The sequence below is a fragment of the Pelobates fuscus genome, chromosome 12 (genome assembly GCF_036172605.1).
Source record: "Pelobates fuscus isolate aPelFus1 chromosome 12, aPelFus1.pri, whole genome shotgun sequence".
Lineage (NCBI taxonomy): Eukaryota > Metazoa > Chordata > Amphibia > Anura > Pelobatidae > Pelobates > Pelobates fuscus.
The window spans coordinates 68,424,866-68,440,964 of record NC_086328.1 but is presented as its reverse complement, the minus strand read 5'-3'; the positions used below and the strand labels follow the sequence as shown (position 1 = coordinate 68,440,964).

Sequence of the window (16,099 nt, the reverse complement as noted above, 5' to 3'; positions counted from 1 at the left end):
TTTCGGGTTCGCGACAACACTACCAATATACGCACTTTGCTTTTTAATTGTTACTATATTAACACCTGCTTACTCCTAATATCTTACTGGAAAACCAGCTGTAAAAATAGTGTTTGTTTTTTTTACAAGGTCTCGAGATAGTGTTTTATTTTAGAGAGGGCTAAAATTTCAAGATTAAGAAATAAGAGCTGATTGGTAGCCTGAGACCATATAAACTCCATGAAGCACTGGTAGGGATCTTCCAAAGGACCTGAAGCATCATGGCTATACTTTGGCTCTTGTCTTGCATTGCCCTTATTGGGAGCACCTATGGTGAGTTTTAACTTGCATACTAATGTTTATAAGCTTAATATCAATTACACTCCTGTTACTAAATAATTGATTCTACAGTTGCTTGCTTTTTATTTGATCTACCTGTATCTTACATTTCAGGCTGTGGTGTGCCAGCCATTAAGCCTGTTATTTCAGGATATGCCAGGATTGTAAATGGTGAGAATGCAGTTTCTGGATCCTGGCCATGGCAGGTGTCTCTGCAGGTACAAACACACATTATTAACCCCTTAAGGACTGAGCAATTTTGTACAAGTTGTGATCAAATCAAAACGTAAACAAAACCTTGAATTTGCGCTATATGTCTGTTCAGGCGTAATTCCCCTCTTTCATATTATGTGTACCCACACTTATCAATTTGTTCAGGAGAAACAGGGCTTTCATGTTACATCAAATATTTGTATAGTAAGCATAATTTAATATGAATAAAATATAAAAAAAATGTGAGAAAATAAGAAATGTTGTTATTTTTTATAGTTCTGCATGGCAGTTTAACTGTGAATGCCACAATACTGTTAGCTGCAATAAAGTACACATATTTGTATTCAGCGATGTCTCATGGGTAAAACAGTACCCCCAATGTACAGGTTTATGGTGTTTTGGAATGTTACAGAGTCAAATATAGAACATTAATTTTTTTAGTTTATACACATTGAAATTTGCCAGACTGGTTATGTTGCCTTTGAGACCAAATGGTAGCCCAGGAATGAAAATTACCCCCGTGATGGCATAGCATTTGCAAAAGTAGACAACCCAAGGTTTTACAAATGGGGTATGTCTAGTCTTTTCTAGTCGCCACTTAGCCACAAACACTGGCCAAAGTTAGCATTTGTATTTGTTTGTGTGTGAAAAATACAAAAAACTAAATTAAACGCTAATTTTGGCCAGTGTTTGTAACTTATATTATTTATAATATATTATAATTATAAATATAATTGTTATATCTTTCAATATCTAGCTTAAAAAAACAAAACAAAAAAACCTCCCTGACCTTTCGAGGCAGAGAGCTACTAGAGGCACTTCTGCCTTAATACCTTTGATTTTTGCAGTTCACACACAACACTATCACACACCGAATAGTGACCCTGAATGTGTCCAAATCAAAATTAATAAACAGATCAAACATTAGTTGATCCAGTACAAACATGTTAAAGTCAAAGGCTAACACTGGCCAAATAAACAAGGTTTAAGTTCATGTGGGCTGCAAAAAAACAAAAACTTCAGTTTTCATAGCAGCATAGGTTTATTTAGAAAAGTACAGTATGCAAAAGTTGCATAACTGACACTGGATGTTACGACATGGCCGTAGATTGAAAGTAAACAAAAAAGCAAATTTATTTTGAGGAGATGAGCATTTGCATATAATCAAGGTTCCAGTCAAACTACTTTGACAGATTAATGAAAGTTTGGTAATGGGACTGGCAATGGTGAATGTATGCTGTTGCACAGCTGTAATAAAAATAAATGACGTTATCTTGTTGATTTTGAAGTTCTATGAGTGTGTTCTTCACTTTGGCTGAGATCATCAAACTTGACGATCTCAGACAATCCAATGCCTTCCCTTAGGAAAGCATTGGGAGGCTATTGTACATGTGTGGCAAAAAGCTTAGCATCTCCATGGGGAGCATTCAGCGCCTCCATGCAGACCCAATCTAATACACTGCCCCTTCCTGTCACGGTAATATACCCCAACACGCAAGAATAGTCCAGATAGTCTAGAGGCAAGAAAACAAGATACGTCTTACCGGACCTTAGAATGGCCGGACTAGACGAGGACAAGAAAAGACAGAGTCCAGAACAAGCCGAGGTCAAGGGGACAAAGAGACAGTGTAAACTAGAACAAGCCAAGGACTGATACACAGGAGAGCAAACTGGCAAACAAGGCAAGCAGGGATAAAGAGAAAACAAAGTCAGGAACAAAGCCAAGGTCTAGCACCAAAAAAACAACTGAACGATACAAGCACTAAAGGGAACTGAACCAAAAACCATGATAGGGCAAGGTACTAAGGAAAAGGTGAGTATAAATACCCTAGATTTCAATTTGATTGGCCCCTGTCATGTCCACGCCCCCAAAACGTGAGTGTATGGGGAATGTGGCATGATAGGGGCCAATGGGAGACCGTTTCATATTTCGGCTCCCACTGTCCCTTTAAGAGTGCACCTGAGACACGCGGCGCGCTCTTAGAGTCAGGCAGGACACGTGATCGCTTCTCGCGGTCACTCCCCGCCTTTCTGATTTCGCCGTCGGATGAGCCGCGCTTGGCTCGTGCAGAAGCAGGAACGCGCGCGGCGAGAACAGAGGACCCCGGACGGCCCCTGGAGAGGGTAAGTACCACTACACTTCCCCCATTCTAATGCACTAACCACAAATCCAATACATTGCCCCTAAATCCAGTACACGGCCTCCAAATCCAATACACTGCCCACAAATCTAATACACTGCCCTACTCCCTACCTAATTTTAATACACTGCCTCCTACCTCCCCCAAATGAATACACTGGCACCTCCGTCCCCCAAATTAATTCATTGCCCTCCCCCTAATTTAACACACTGCCCCCTTCCCACCACTCTAATACACTGTCTCCCCCTCCTACCACTCTATTACACTGCCCCCTTCCTCCACCAATTTAATAAACTGACTCCCTACATTCCCCAATTTATTATACTACCCCTTCCCTCCCCCAAATTAATATACTGCTTCCTTCCTCTCTCAATGCCCGCCAATTTAATACACTGACCCCCTCTTTTCCCCAAATTAAAAGTGTCCATTCCCTCAAATTAGTACACTGCCCCCTTCCTCCCCCAATTTATTACACTGGCACCTCCCTCCCCCAATTTAATTCATTGCCCTCCTACCAATTTAACACACTGCCCCCTTCCACCACTCTAATACACTGTGTCCCCCTCCCACCACTCTATTACACTGCACCCTTCCTCCACCAATTTAATAAACTGACTCCCTACATTCCCCAATTTATTATACTACCCCTTCCCTCCCCCAAATTAATATACTGCTTCCTTCCTCTCTCAATGCCCGCCAATTTAATACACTGACCCCCTCTTTTCCCCAAATTAAAAGTGTCCATTCCCTCAAATTAGTACACCGCCCCCTTCCTCCCCCAATTTATTACACTGGCACCTCCCTCCCCCAATTTAATTCATTGCCCTCCTACCAATTTAACACACTGCCCCCTTCCCACCACTCTAATACACTGTCTCCTCCTCCCACCACTCTATTACACTGCACCCTTCCTCCACCAATTTAATAAACTGACACCCTACATTCCCCAATTTATTATACTACCCCTTCCCTCCCCCAAATTAATACACTACTTCCTTCCTCTCTCAAATTAATACACTGCCCCTCAATTTAATACACTGACCCCCTCTTTTCCCCAAATTAATACAGTGTCCCCTCCCTCAAATGAATACACCGCCATCTTCCTCCCCCAATTTAATACACTGGCCTCCTCCCTCCCCTAAATTAATACACTCCCCCTCTCTCCCTGCATCCCTCCCTCAATTTATTACACTGCCTCTTATTTCCCCCAAATTAATACCAGGTACCCTCCTCTAATTTAACACACTACACAGGAAGGTCCCCTAAGCCCTTCTTCCTCTACCTTAAGATGCCCATCCTCCAGTTCCAGCCCTGCTCTTCTCTGCTCAAGCAGGCCAGACACTGCTCTGGCACTGCGAGCAGGAGGGAAGGGGGAGTGGCTGGCCTGCTCTGCAGACAGACAGACACTCTGCACTCTTTTGGCTGTGGAACATGTGATCGGCCGTTGGAGAGAAGACAAGAATCAGACAGGAAATATTTTCCCTGTCTTGCGACTGGTCGCAGCCACAACACAAAGCGGCCCCAAGACAGGTGGGACGCAAATATATTCATTATGGGCCAAAAGTTTGACATACTTGATCCAGCAGTACCCTAGGTACTAGCGTACTACTTTCTTTCAAACTTAAATTTTGTTTCATTAACAATTGATCTGTGTCCTCTGTATTTTCAGCATTGATCAATGCAAGTATTTTCACCTAAACAAATGATATTTAATTTGTATAAAAAGAATTCAGTTCAGATGTATTAAAGTAAATCAGAGCATTATTTCTTGCTGATAAAATATTGGTCATTCTCAATGCAGTGTATATTTGATAAGGTTTAAAATAGTTGGGTGCTCTAATTTGTTGGTAGTGCAGAGCTTACAAGTCCGAGCTCCAGATATCCCTGGACGTGGGGCTCATTGTGGAGATGATAATATTTTTTTTTTGTTTTACTAAGGGAATGATATGCTAGAAAGAAAGAAGGGGTTAATAAAGATGTTTAGGTATTAGCTTAATTTCTAATGCTTTACTTACTTGGTCAGAAAAAAACAAGAATAAGTTACATTTTTGTAGAGGTAAGATGAATGTATGGGAGCTGTGACAACAGAATACTTTTGCAGCACTTGTAAAAAGGCACAAAAAAAAGAAGTAGAACTTGATAGTATATCAACAATTACAAAAGGAAATATGATAAAGAGATGCACTTACACTTTATTGAGATATAGTTCTGCTCCAAATCAAGCGCTTGAGGGGTACAATGCAGCTTATGGAAGTAAAGTGTTTCTCTCATTGTACTGCTCAAGTGTATGATTTGAGGCCGAGGTATAGCTCCATACAGTGTAAGTACATCTCTTTATTCCATTACCTCTTGTGACTGTTAGTATACTATGCTATAAAGTTCTACTTTTGTCCTATTCTCATTGTTCCATTTTAGCATACGTTAAGGACATCTAAAGGCGCAACCTCCCCATGAAAATATTCTTTTATTTACTGGAGAAGAAAGACCCTGCATCTGGTTATTGTGCTGCCTATCTTGATTACAACAGTATACCTCCAGCATTTGACTACTTGTTCTTTATTTTACAAGAAAATATAAGACTAAATGTGAAATTGATTCTAAGTAATAGTCATAAAAACTGTAATATCCCAAATCTACTGCACATGGTTAAAAATAAAATACATCTGATAAAAACAAGTTTGAAGAAAATGTTTTCTTTAACTCACGACACTCATGTTTTTTAACCTATGTCTGAAGTAAAAAATGAATAAATTGTTTAAGAAATAATTAAATGCCATTGTATTTGTTTTTACAAACAGCAATCCAATGGATTCCATTTCTGTGGTGGCTCTCTGATCAATTCTCTGTGGGTTGTTACAGCTGCTCACTGCAGTGTCACGTGAGTAAAATGTATTCCTTTTTATATTTATGTATTCAGATTAATGCATGCATTCTATTGGGTTAAAAATTTACAATTGTATTGTTGCAATCATTATTATAGAATTACATGTTACTCACCAAAAAACAAAATTAAAAATTAAAAAGGAATTTTGTTGAAATTCCATTGCTTTTAAAAGATATCATAAGATGAAATACCCACCTTGACAAAATTTGACAAAAGTAGAAGCTACTGCTGTCAAGTTTTGTCACGTCCCACAGCTGTCACTAACTCATTGTGAGTTATGCCTATGGAGCCTGCTGGTTCTTGCGGTATTCTCCACAAACATATTGTATTTTTGCACTTGCGTGAGAGTACTAGACTGATGTGGGCTCCTGGAGGATGAAAAGGATGAAGTAAGTTTAAAAATGGTGGTGCTTGTAGGAGACAACATCAGATAAATACAACTCACCACTGCTGCACCAAAAGTGGTAATTTTACCAATGGGGTCTTTGCAAAATATGCAAAGACCCTGGAAAGTGAAAGGGCCAATTTAAAGAAATGTATACAATGGTCATGTTATGGCTAATGTGAGGATGATGTGTATGAAAATTGCCGTTCTCATCTTCTAACGAAAGAACTATATAAATTGAAATATGTCATTGTTTTCTTTCTCGATTAAGACATTTGTTAAAATAATTTGTTAATAGGAATTATTTAATTTGAAATGGCATATTTGTTTTTTTATGTAGCACAGCTCACCGTGTTGTTCTGGGTGTATTTGACCGTTCTTCCACCTCTGAGGCCACTCAGACCAAGACAATTGCCAGGGTAAGTTGTCAGTATGTCACAATAATTAGAAAGCATACTAACTTGTAAAAACAGTTGATTATTCTAGATTTATTTTCCAGAAGGATTTTCTAACGGTGTTGATTCATCTGGAAAGCGTATTAAATTAATGCCTATATATGTTGTTTTCTAACCTTGGAATACAAAACGCATTTGTAACGGACCGTTTCGCCCACAAGAGGATAAAAACCGTTTAGGCGATAATCCCCTTCCAGATAGACAAGCAGCTACTGCAAGCACTAATCTCCCGAACTGGAAACACACGAACCCTGGAATAGCTGAACAGGAAAAGCATACAACCCACTTACACTCCTGGCAGTCAGCATACAATCCAATTCCCCCAATAACGAGACGACACTTCGTTTTGAGGGTCAAGCAGAATCTGAGGTGCTGGCACACCCAGCCTGGTTTTTATTGCAGTTGTTACAAATACAGGTCCGCCCACAGGGAGGTATAAAACAACCCCTCACACATCAGTTACATCCCACATATTCCCTCCCCTTATCCTGAGAGGAAACTCAATTATACATACAGTTAAAACATACTTTCTACCCAACTTTCATAACTCTAAAACCATACATCACATTCACATAAAAATACATATCCACAATCAATCAATTCAGGGGAACAGCATATTAAAAAATGGCATGAATCAGACCAGGGGTTCAAAAGTTAGTAAAGTATCTTTTAAAACCCCTGCCAGCATGGCTTTCCGGCTCAGACCGGTTTTACAGAGCCCTCTCTCCTGGAGACAATGGAGAAGTAATCCAATTACCTCCCAGGACAGAGACAGACTCCATTGAGCACATGGGGACACAAAGACAGTAAAACACTTTAAAATACATAAAGTCACCTTTTACACATAACACACAGACATTTCACATATCCCCAGATAGCGGGGATTTGAGCGCACAAAACTACCGAATAGCGCGCAGATCCTATTCACACAGTTCAATTGCCATGGAGCCGAAGTCTTTAACTACACGAATGGGCTCCATGGCATAGCTATCTGGGTTAACACATTCACATAAAGTCGGGTCCATAGTCCAAAGGCAAGAGGCGGGCAAGCAGCCCCCTCCAAGGACACGTGGCGAGGTCGGTTTCGCCACAGAATTCATAAGATACAAAATGATCTTAATTTATTCATAGATGATTTGCATATGACAGGCTCCTGTTTGGCATATATGTTAAAAATTAAATTAAATAGTGCTTTTCTTTTAAAAAAATCACCTTAATATCTACTGAGTACCAAAATATGTATTTTTCTTTTGCATCAGGTTTTCAGACACCCCAGCTACAGCTCCATTACCATCAACAATGACATCACCCTGATAAAACTCTCCAGTGCTGTTACTCTGAACAATCGTGTGTCTCCCGTCTGTCTTGCAGTTACCAATGATGTTTTCAATGGTGGCGAGAGATGTGTCACCACTGGTTGGGGATATGTTGATGCTTCATGTAAGAAGTTCTCATTCAATAATAGTACTATGATTTCTGTTTTCCCCACATCAAGCTGTAATGGCAAACCTAAAGTTTACAGTCTGCAGTGACAATATTAAAGTTGCATACTTGTGGTCTGAATCCAGAATCCAGTAAATGTCGATAATAAGCCTAAGAAAACAGTTTATCAGTATCTCAGTTCATCAGTATGTCAAACTGTAATACTTGAGTCTGTTTGGGGACATTAGTCTTGAGATGTTTTCCTTTGACTGCTCTAGATATCATTTATATTTGTAATGTGTATTTGACAAGACTTCCCTATGCAAAATCCCCCCTGACCTTTACACTTATCTCAAGCATATTTTTATTTTGTTTTTCTCATCAGCACGTCTTACTCCAAACAAACTGCAGCAGGTGTCTCTTCCTCTTCTGACCACTTCTGACTGCCAGAGATACTGGGGAAGCAATATCCTGAGCACCATGATCTGTGCTGGAGCATCTGGAGCCTCCTCCTGCATGGTATGATGTTCTGTACATGTTTATAAAAATACTAAAAACCACTTTGTGCACATATCACAGGTTAGTCTAGGAAAAGGCAAAGTGTTTTAACACAGTGTAAAGATTAAAAGTGTTAATGTAAAACCAAAGCAAGGATCGTGGAGGTTAAGCATCAGATGTGAAAATAGGAAATAGCCTAGTAAAGGTTCTTGGATTTTAATGGTTGCAACTTAATTGTGAGTTTATTACATTTACTATTTAGTTAATAACCAGGGCCGTCTTTAAATTTGATTGGACCCTGGGCAAGCATTTACTTGGGCCCCCCTGACTACATATAGATACACACAAATGCACTACTTGACACACATGCAGATACACACTGACCGCATATAGATACACACAAGAACATACAGATACACACAGACACACACACACACAAACACTGACATACATGCAGATACAAAGGTACACACACTGACTACATATAGATACACTGACACACATACAGACACACAAATACACACAAATACACTACCTGACACACATGCAGATACACACTGACCGCATAGATACACACAAGAACATACAGATACACACAGACACACACACACACAAACACTGACATACATGCAGATACAAAGGTACACACACTGACTACATATAGATACACTGACACACATACAGACACACAAATACACACAAATACACTACCTGACACACATGCAGATACACACTTACCGCATATAGATACACACAAGAACATACAGATACACACAGACACACACACACACAAACACTGACATACATGCAGATACAAAGGTACACACACTGACTACATATAGATACACCGACACACACACTGACACACATACAGACACACAGATACACAACCTGACACATGCAGATATACAGATACAAACACTGACACATACAGATATACAGATACAGAGACACATTCTGACAGACGTACTGACACAGACAGCCATACTGAAACACACATACACAAAGACATACTGAACCACACAGACACTGACGTACTCACACACACAGACATACAGATACACTGACAGACATACTGGCACATATACACACAGACAGATGGACATACTGAAACACACAGACACTGACAGACATATTGACAAACACAGACATACAGAACCACACTGACACTGACAGACTCACACATAGACATTCTGTCACACATACACACATACTGGAACACACAGACACTGACAGACATACACACATACAGACATTTTGACACTCACAGGCAGCCATACTGAAACACACATACATACTGAACCACAGAGACACTGACAGACACACGCACACACAGACATACTGACACACTGACAGACATTCTGGCACACATACACATAGACAGACAGACATACTGAAACACACATACACACAGACACTGAGAGACAAAAACACATACAGACATTTTGACACTCACAGACAGCCATACTGAAACACACATACACACATACATACTGAACCACACAGACACTGACAGTTTTTTGGGGTGGATAATCAATTCTGAAAATATTGCCTATTTCAAAATCTAAACATATTGCGTTCTACCATTAATTCTGACAAAGTTACGCATCAGAATTAAAAATCATCAAAACTTATAACTGTGTTTAATGTTTATCATTGTCCAAATGAGTTTTTTGGTGGCTTTTTGATAACACACGCACACACAGACATACTGACACACTGACAGACATTCTGGCACACATACACACAGACAGACAGATATACTGAAACACACATACACACAGACACTGACAGACTCACACACACACAGACATACTGGCACACCAGCAGACATACACACATACATATATACCGACACACTAATTTTTACACTCATGCAAAATTTGCTAACCACCCTCCAGTTTCTTACCTTTTCCTGGAGGGTGGCTTCCCTGGGGTCCAGTGGGCTGGCTGGGGTGGCTGGGAGTTGAGATCTCGCTCTCTCCCGGCCTGGCCCCCTCCGGAACAGCTGATCCTCCTTCCTCCGCGCGGCTCCTTTTTCTGTGGGAGGAAGTGACGCGCGGCTGTCACTTCCTCCCAGCCGGCTGCCGAAAAGCAAGGGCCCGGTCGCGCTGTTAAAGCGCCACAGCGCCCGACCGGGCCCCTGCTGACACAGGCCCACCGGGTGGCCCTAAGTGCATGGGCCACCCGGTGAGCCCCCATAGTTTGCGGGCAGAGGGCAAACGGAGCAGCTGTCTTGGGCCCCCCAGCAGGGACAGGGCCCGGGGCAGCTGCCCCGTTTGCCCCGCGTTAAAGACGGCCCTGTTAATAACCAGTAGAATCTCTCAGTTGTTCTTCATAAACAATTATTAATGGTATTAAAAATGTATGTTATAATGTAAGTGTTTGTAAAATATAAAATAAAAACACATTTGTGCACATTTCCCAGGTTAGTTTAGGAAAAGGCAAAGTGCTTTAACACAGTATAGAGGTTAAAGTGTTTATGCAAAATCAAAGAAAGGATCATGGAGGTTATGCATTAGATGTGAAAATATGTATTTAGGAGTTAGCCTAGTTAGTTATTGGATTTTAATATTGTCAAATTTATTATGAGTTTATTACATTTACTATTTAAGGAATAACCACTAGAATCTCTAGATAAACAACTTGTAATTGTGTTAAAATGTATGCTGTAATGTAAGTGCTCTTAGAAAAGCTCACCTATATCTATAAAAAACATGTAATAGTATTCTTTATGAGTTGTCAAGAGTTGTGTTATCCAATGCATTATATCTCATTCTCAGGGTGATTCTGGTGGACCTCTTGTATGCCAGAGGAATGGTGCTTGGACTTTGGCTGGTATTGTGTCCTGGGGAAGTTCAACCTGCTCTACATCAAGCCCAGCAGTCTATTCCCGTGTTACTGCTCTTAGATCCTGGTTGGATCAGACTGTTGCTGCTAATTAAGTGTATCATAAGCATATTTACAGCATAAAAATAAACTTTAGTATGCGTCACACTTATTTCTTTAAACTTTTATTTGATTGATACAAGGTAATATACTTATGAATTGTATCTTCCTGATGTCTAAATTGTCTTCCTGCTTAATATACAAGATAAGAATTACAGTTCCATACAAAACATATTACATTATATATATAAAACAGACAACCAGGGCAGATATCTTATTGTCCTCTGTTTGTTGAATAATGTACAGTACACACTCGTAAACATATATGCGCCTAACGAGAAGCAGAGGAATTTTTTAGTCAGTGTACTCACAAAGGTGGCAGCTGCACAGAGAGGCACCACGGTAATTTGCGGTGATATAAATAACGTCCTAGACCCAACCCTAGATACTTCAATGCCTTCCACTGCGGGACGACAGAAATCCCTCAAACCGACCTGCAAAGCCCTAACACAACTTCTGACAAAATTTAATCTGTATGACTATGGGCGGACACTTCACCTCTTATACAGGGACTACTCATACTACTCCAAACCTCACAAGATGTACTCCAGAATAGATATGCTACTCCTACCGAGCCCTTCTCTTAATCTGCTCCAAACATGCCACATGGGCGACATTGTCTGGTCGGACCACGCGCCAGCAATACTGATGTTTAGAGACGATTTTACCTTTAGGGGCTGTAACCCGTTGAGACTGAATGTCTCCATCTTACAAGATGAAAAATTTAGCTCAGAAATAGAGTCTGAACTCACACACTATTTCTCCACCAATGAGACACCGGAGACACATGGAGAGCCCATAAGGCTGTTGTGCGTGGGTTGTTTATACTCCTTCCTTAAAAAGACCTCACAGACCAAATCCTTGAACCTGATGAGGAAATTGAGAGCTGCATCTGCCTCCTATTTGCTCAACCCAAATTTGTTAGACGCTGCACTTATCACCCAAATCCAATCTGAACTCAATGACATAAATATAGCCAACACAACCCGTACACTTCAAAAACTGAAAGCTAGGGAGTACTGTATGGGTAACAAAGCCAGCTCACTTCTGTCTAACCGACTCACTTCTGTCAAACCAAAATATCACATCTCCTCACACAAGATGGAAAGAAGGTGATCAAACCCCGAGAGATTAGCGACCTTTTTGCTGAATTTCATGGCAAACTCTACAACTTAAAAAACGACCCTAGGGTAGACCAACCCACTGAGGAGGAAATAGCCAACTTCCTGAATAGTGTCAAACTGCATATGCTCTCATCCTCACAACAAGAGTCTCTGGCAGGACCCATCTCCCAAAATGGAAGTAATCACAGTTATACAGAACCTTTAAACAAAGCCCCAGGCCAAGATGGACTCCCCAAATTATATTTTAAAAGGTTTTCCTCCATCCTCGCTCCCCGATTGGTGTCACTTTTGACCTCCACCGCTGAGCTAGAAACCATGCCGCAAGGCATGCTCGCGGCCAATGTGGCCACTTTACCTAAACATGGCAAACCACCGGTCCACTGCGCCAACTTTAGGCCCATTTCCTTACTAAACTCGGACGTGAAAATCCTGGCTAAAGTCTATGCCAACAGACTGAAGACAATTTTACCGACTATTGTACACTCTGATCAAGTCGGTTTTGTACATGGCAGGTAGGAAGCTGACGTCACGCGCATAGCCCTCGCATTGTTACATACCATGCACAGACACTCTCCCAATAGTCTCCTACTATCTTTGGTTGCTGAGAAAGCTTTTGACTGTCTGCACTGGCTGTTTCTGCAGGAGGTCCTGACTAAATTTGGCTTTCCTTCACACTTTATATCGATAGTTAAATCACTGTATAGTAGCCCTGAAGCCCGGGTTTTCACATCCGGATTCCAATCAACGCCCTTCCCCATTGCCAATGGCACTTGACAGGGGTGCCCCCTCTCACCCTTCTTATACATTATAGCCTTAGAACCCTTAGCCGAAACCATCTGCTCGTTGAAGGAGGTCACAGGTGTCCAGGTTGGGGGAAAAAAAAAACGCAAATTGAATTTGGTCTTTCAGTCAAATTTACTAATACTAAGTAAAAATGACTTAGTATTAGTACAATCTGACCCTACTTGCTATACTGCGAGTAGGGGCATGTCTATTAAACAGTGAGCAGCTATTGTCCTCCCCCCGGCCCCCAATCCTGAGCGGTGGGTGGGGGCCCTAAAATACTTATTGTCCTCCCCTCCTGCCCCCAACCCTGAGCGGTGGGTGGGGGCCCTAAAAATAAAATAAAAGGGGGGCACCTATTGTCCTCACCCCCGGCCCCCAACCCTGGGTGTGGGCCCTAAAATACTTGAAAGGGGGGGACCTATTGTCCTCCTGCTGGCCCCCACCCCTGGGCGGTTGGTGGGGGCCCTAAATTACTTATAAATTACTTATTAAACCTATTGTCCTCCCCCCTGACCCTCACTCTGAGCAGCGGGTTGGGGCCCTAAATAAAAATACTAACCCCCAGGTGACTAGGTGTCCCTAATCCCCTAGTCACCCACTCCCCCAAAAAATATTTAAATCCCTACCTACCCCCCTCACCCTACAAATAGTGAGGGGGGGAACAATAACTAAGTACCTGTAAAAAAAAAAAAAATAATTAAACTTACCATTTGAGGTCTTCTTTTTTCTAAAATATTCTTTTCAGCACCAGAAAAGGCCAAATAAAAAAACATAATTTCCATCGCACTTGAAAAAAATAATAAAAAAACCCGAACGCTGTGTAATTTGACTTATAGGGGTGGGAATGGGGACCCCTAGTCGCCCGGGGGGGGTAGCATTTTTATTAAGGGCCCCCACCCACCGCTCAGGGGTGGGGGCCAGGGGGAGGACAATAGGTTTGTTTGTTTTTTGTTTTAACAGTGAGCAGCCACAGGCTGCTTACTGTTTAATAGACATGCCCCTACTCGCGGAATAGCGAGTAGGGGCATATTATTTACTAATAATAAGTAATTTTTACTTAGTATTAGTAAATTTAGCTGAAAGACCAATTTAGGTCTTTCAGCCGTTTGGTAGATAGCTCCCTAATATCGTGGGAATTAGGGAGTTATCTACTTACTCATCTACATCAATTGACTGTAATTGAAGTAACTTACATTTTATATGAATGTGTTACTTGATTGTTGTCAGTGTTGCAAATGCTTATAGCTAAATCCTGGCTACGTTTGTATACTTTTTATTTAACCCCTTAAGGACACACGACATGTGTGACATGTCATGATTCCCTTTTATTCCAGAAGTTTGGTCCTTAAGGGGTTAAACTGGGATACAGTGTAACATTCTTCATTCTTGGACTTCGGCACATCGGAACTTCAGCACTTCGGCAATTCGGACATTCGGAAGTCTCCGAATTGGCATTCGGAACAAAACTAATTGCACATGTCTATAATTGTCTAGTTAGTATTACAAGTGTTTAGCTAGAACATGTTTAATAACAAGAGAAAATATAACAAATATTAATAAACATTAAACATCTTTTGGTGCACGCTGAATGATTGTCATTTGGTCATTATATGTTAGGACATAACTCTCCCTAAATACCTCATGTTAATAATCTAAAACTATAGCTATAGGAAAACTATCCGCCTCTTTAAGAGGCGAGTTATGGAACACGTACATCCAGTCAGAAATTTCAGAGATACCCCGGTTTCTAGACACATCAGAAATTATCATCATGGGGGCACGGGAGAGATCAAGTTTGCAGGGATTGAAAAGGTGCAGTTGGGTCGTAGAGGAGGAGATTTGGATCGTACCCTTCTGAAAAGAGAATGCTATTGGATTTATAAATTTAACACACTGGCCCCCAATGGGCTTAATGAGGGGTTTACGTTTACTCCCGTCATTGACAGATAAGTTACACAGTGAGCAATATTTATTAACATCATAAGTAATGCGATATTACTTAATTTGTATATATATATTAATTTTTGTAAATACTTTCATTGTTTTTTGATTAATATGGATTTCAGTGGCTCTATTCCTCTCATTATATGTGAAATATATGCTGTCACTTTAATATTTATGTATTATAATACCATGTCATATTGCTCAAACTACGAGTGATCAGCAATGAATGGATTCTGTACAGAAAGTTACATTACCACCTTTATTGTGTTGGTATTAGCATGCCTCCTTAATGCTTGTCTTTACATTAAATAAGGATAGGAGACATATAGAAATTGATAAAAGCCTTCTTCCTCATTATAAGGTCCTTGTACAAATTTCATAAAATACTTCAACCCCTTATATCCATACCGGGGTTGTAACCCTGCTATATACTCTGACATGTCACATAGATATTGAGGACTTCAATGATCCTATCCACAATGTGTTATACACTTGGATATATTCTTTTTAATGGACGGCATACCAGGGGTTCATTTGCATGCCCTGTCAATCATCCGGTGACACACACAAGGGGGCGGTACCTGTTCAAACGCCGGTTTCGGTGCGAACGGGCTTGACACACCCACATAATTCTTGCCGGCTCGGTACACTTATAAAAGAGCCGGGCAAGGGATAGACCACTGCTTTGCCTCTGACGAAGGCGCATTTAGAAGCGCCGCAACGCGCGTTAGGTAGTTCAGAATAGGAGTTGCAGCCAGTGATATATGATCTAGATAGCGATTATTAGTCCAAGTATTTTTGGGGGTGAAGAGGAGGGAAGGGGGTTTCTTCCATTTGTGGTACATGGGATAGTTTTCTCTATTTTGTATAAGTGGTTATTTTGGTTAAACTATCCAGCTTTATTATCCCATATCATAGAGATTACTGCTACAAGTGTTACCTAGTTTTGTTGCTCTAGATATTCACATATATTTTGCATC

At 40.8% G+C, this 16,099-nt stretch overlaps 1 protein-coding gene across 1 annotated transcript; it reads left to right on the top strand.

Annotated features, from left to right (window-relative positions):
* Window positions 1–216: 216 nt before the first annotated feature.
* LOC134578843 (chymotrypsinogen A-like) lies at window positions 217–11,317 on the top strand. Its single transcript, XM_063437902.1, has 7 exons — window positions 217–312; window positions 433–536; window positions 5,471–5,550; window positions 6,282–6,360; window positions 7,656–7,836; window positions 8,204–8,337; window positions 11,100–11,317. The coding sequence occupies exons 1-7, from the start codon at window positions 261–263 to the stop codon at window positions 11,259–11,261; spliced, it is 792 nt and encodes a 263-aa protein (XP_063293972.1). The 5' UTR covers window positions 217–260; the 3' UTR covers window positions 11,262–11,317.
* Window positions 11,318–16,099: the final 4,782 nt, after the last annotated feature.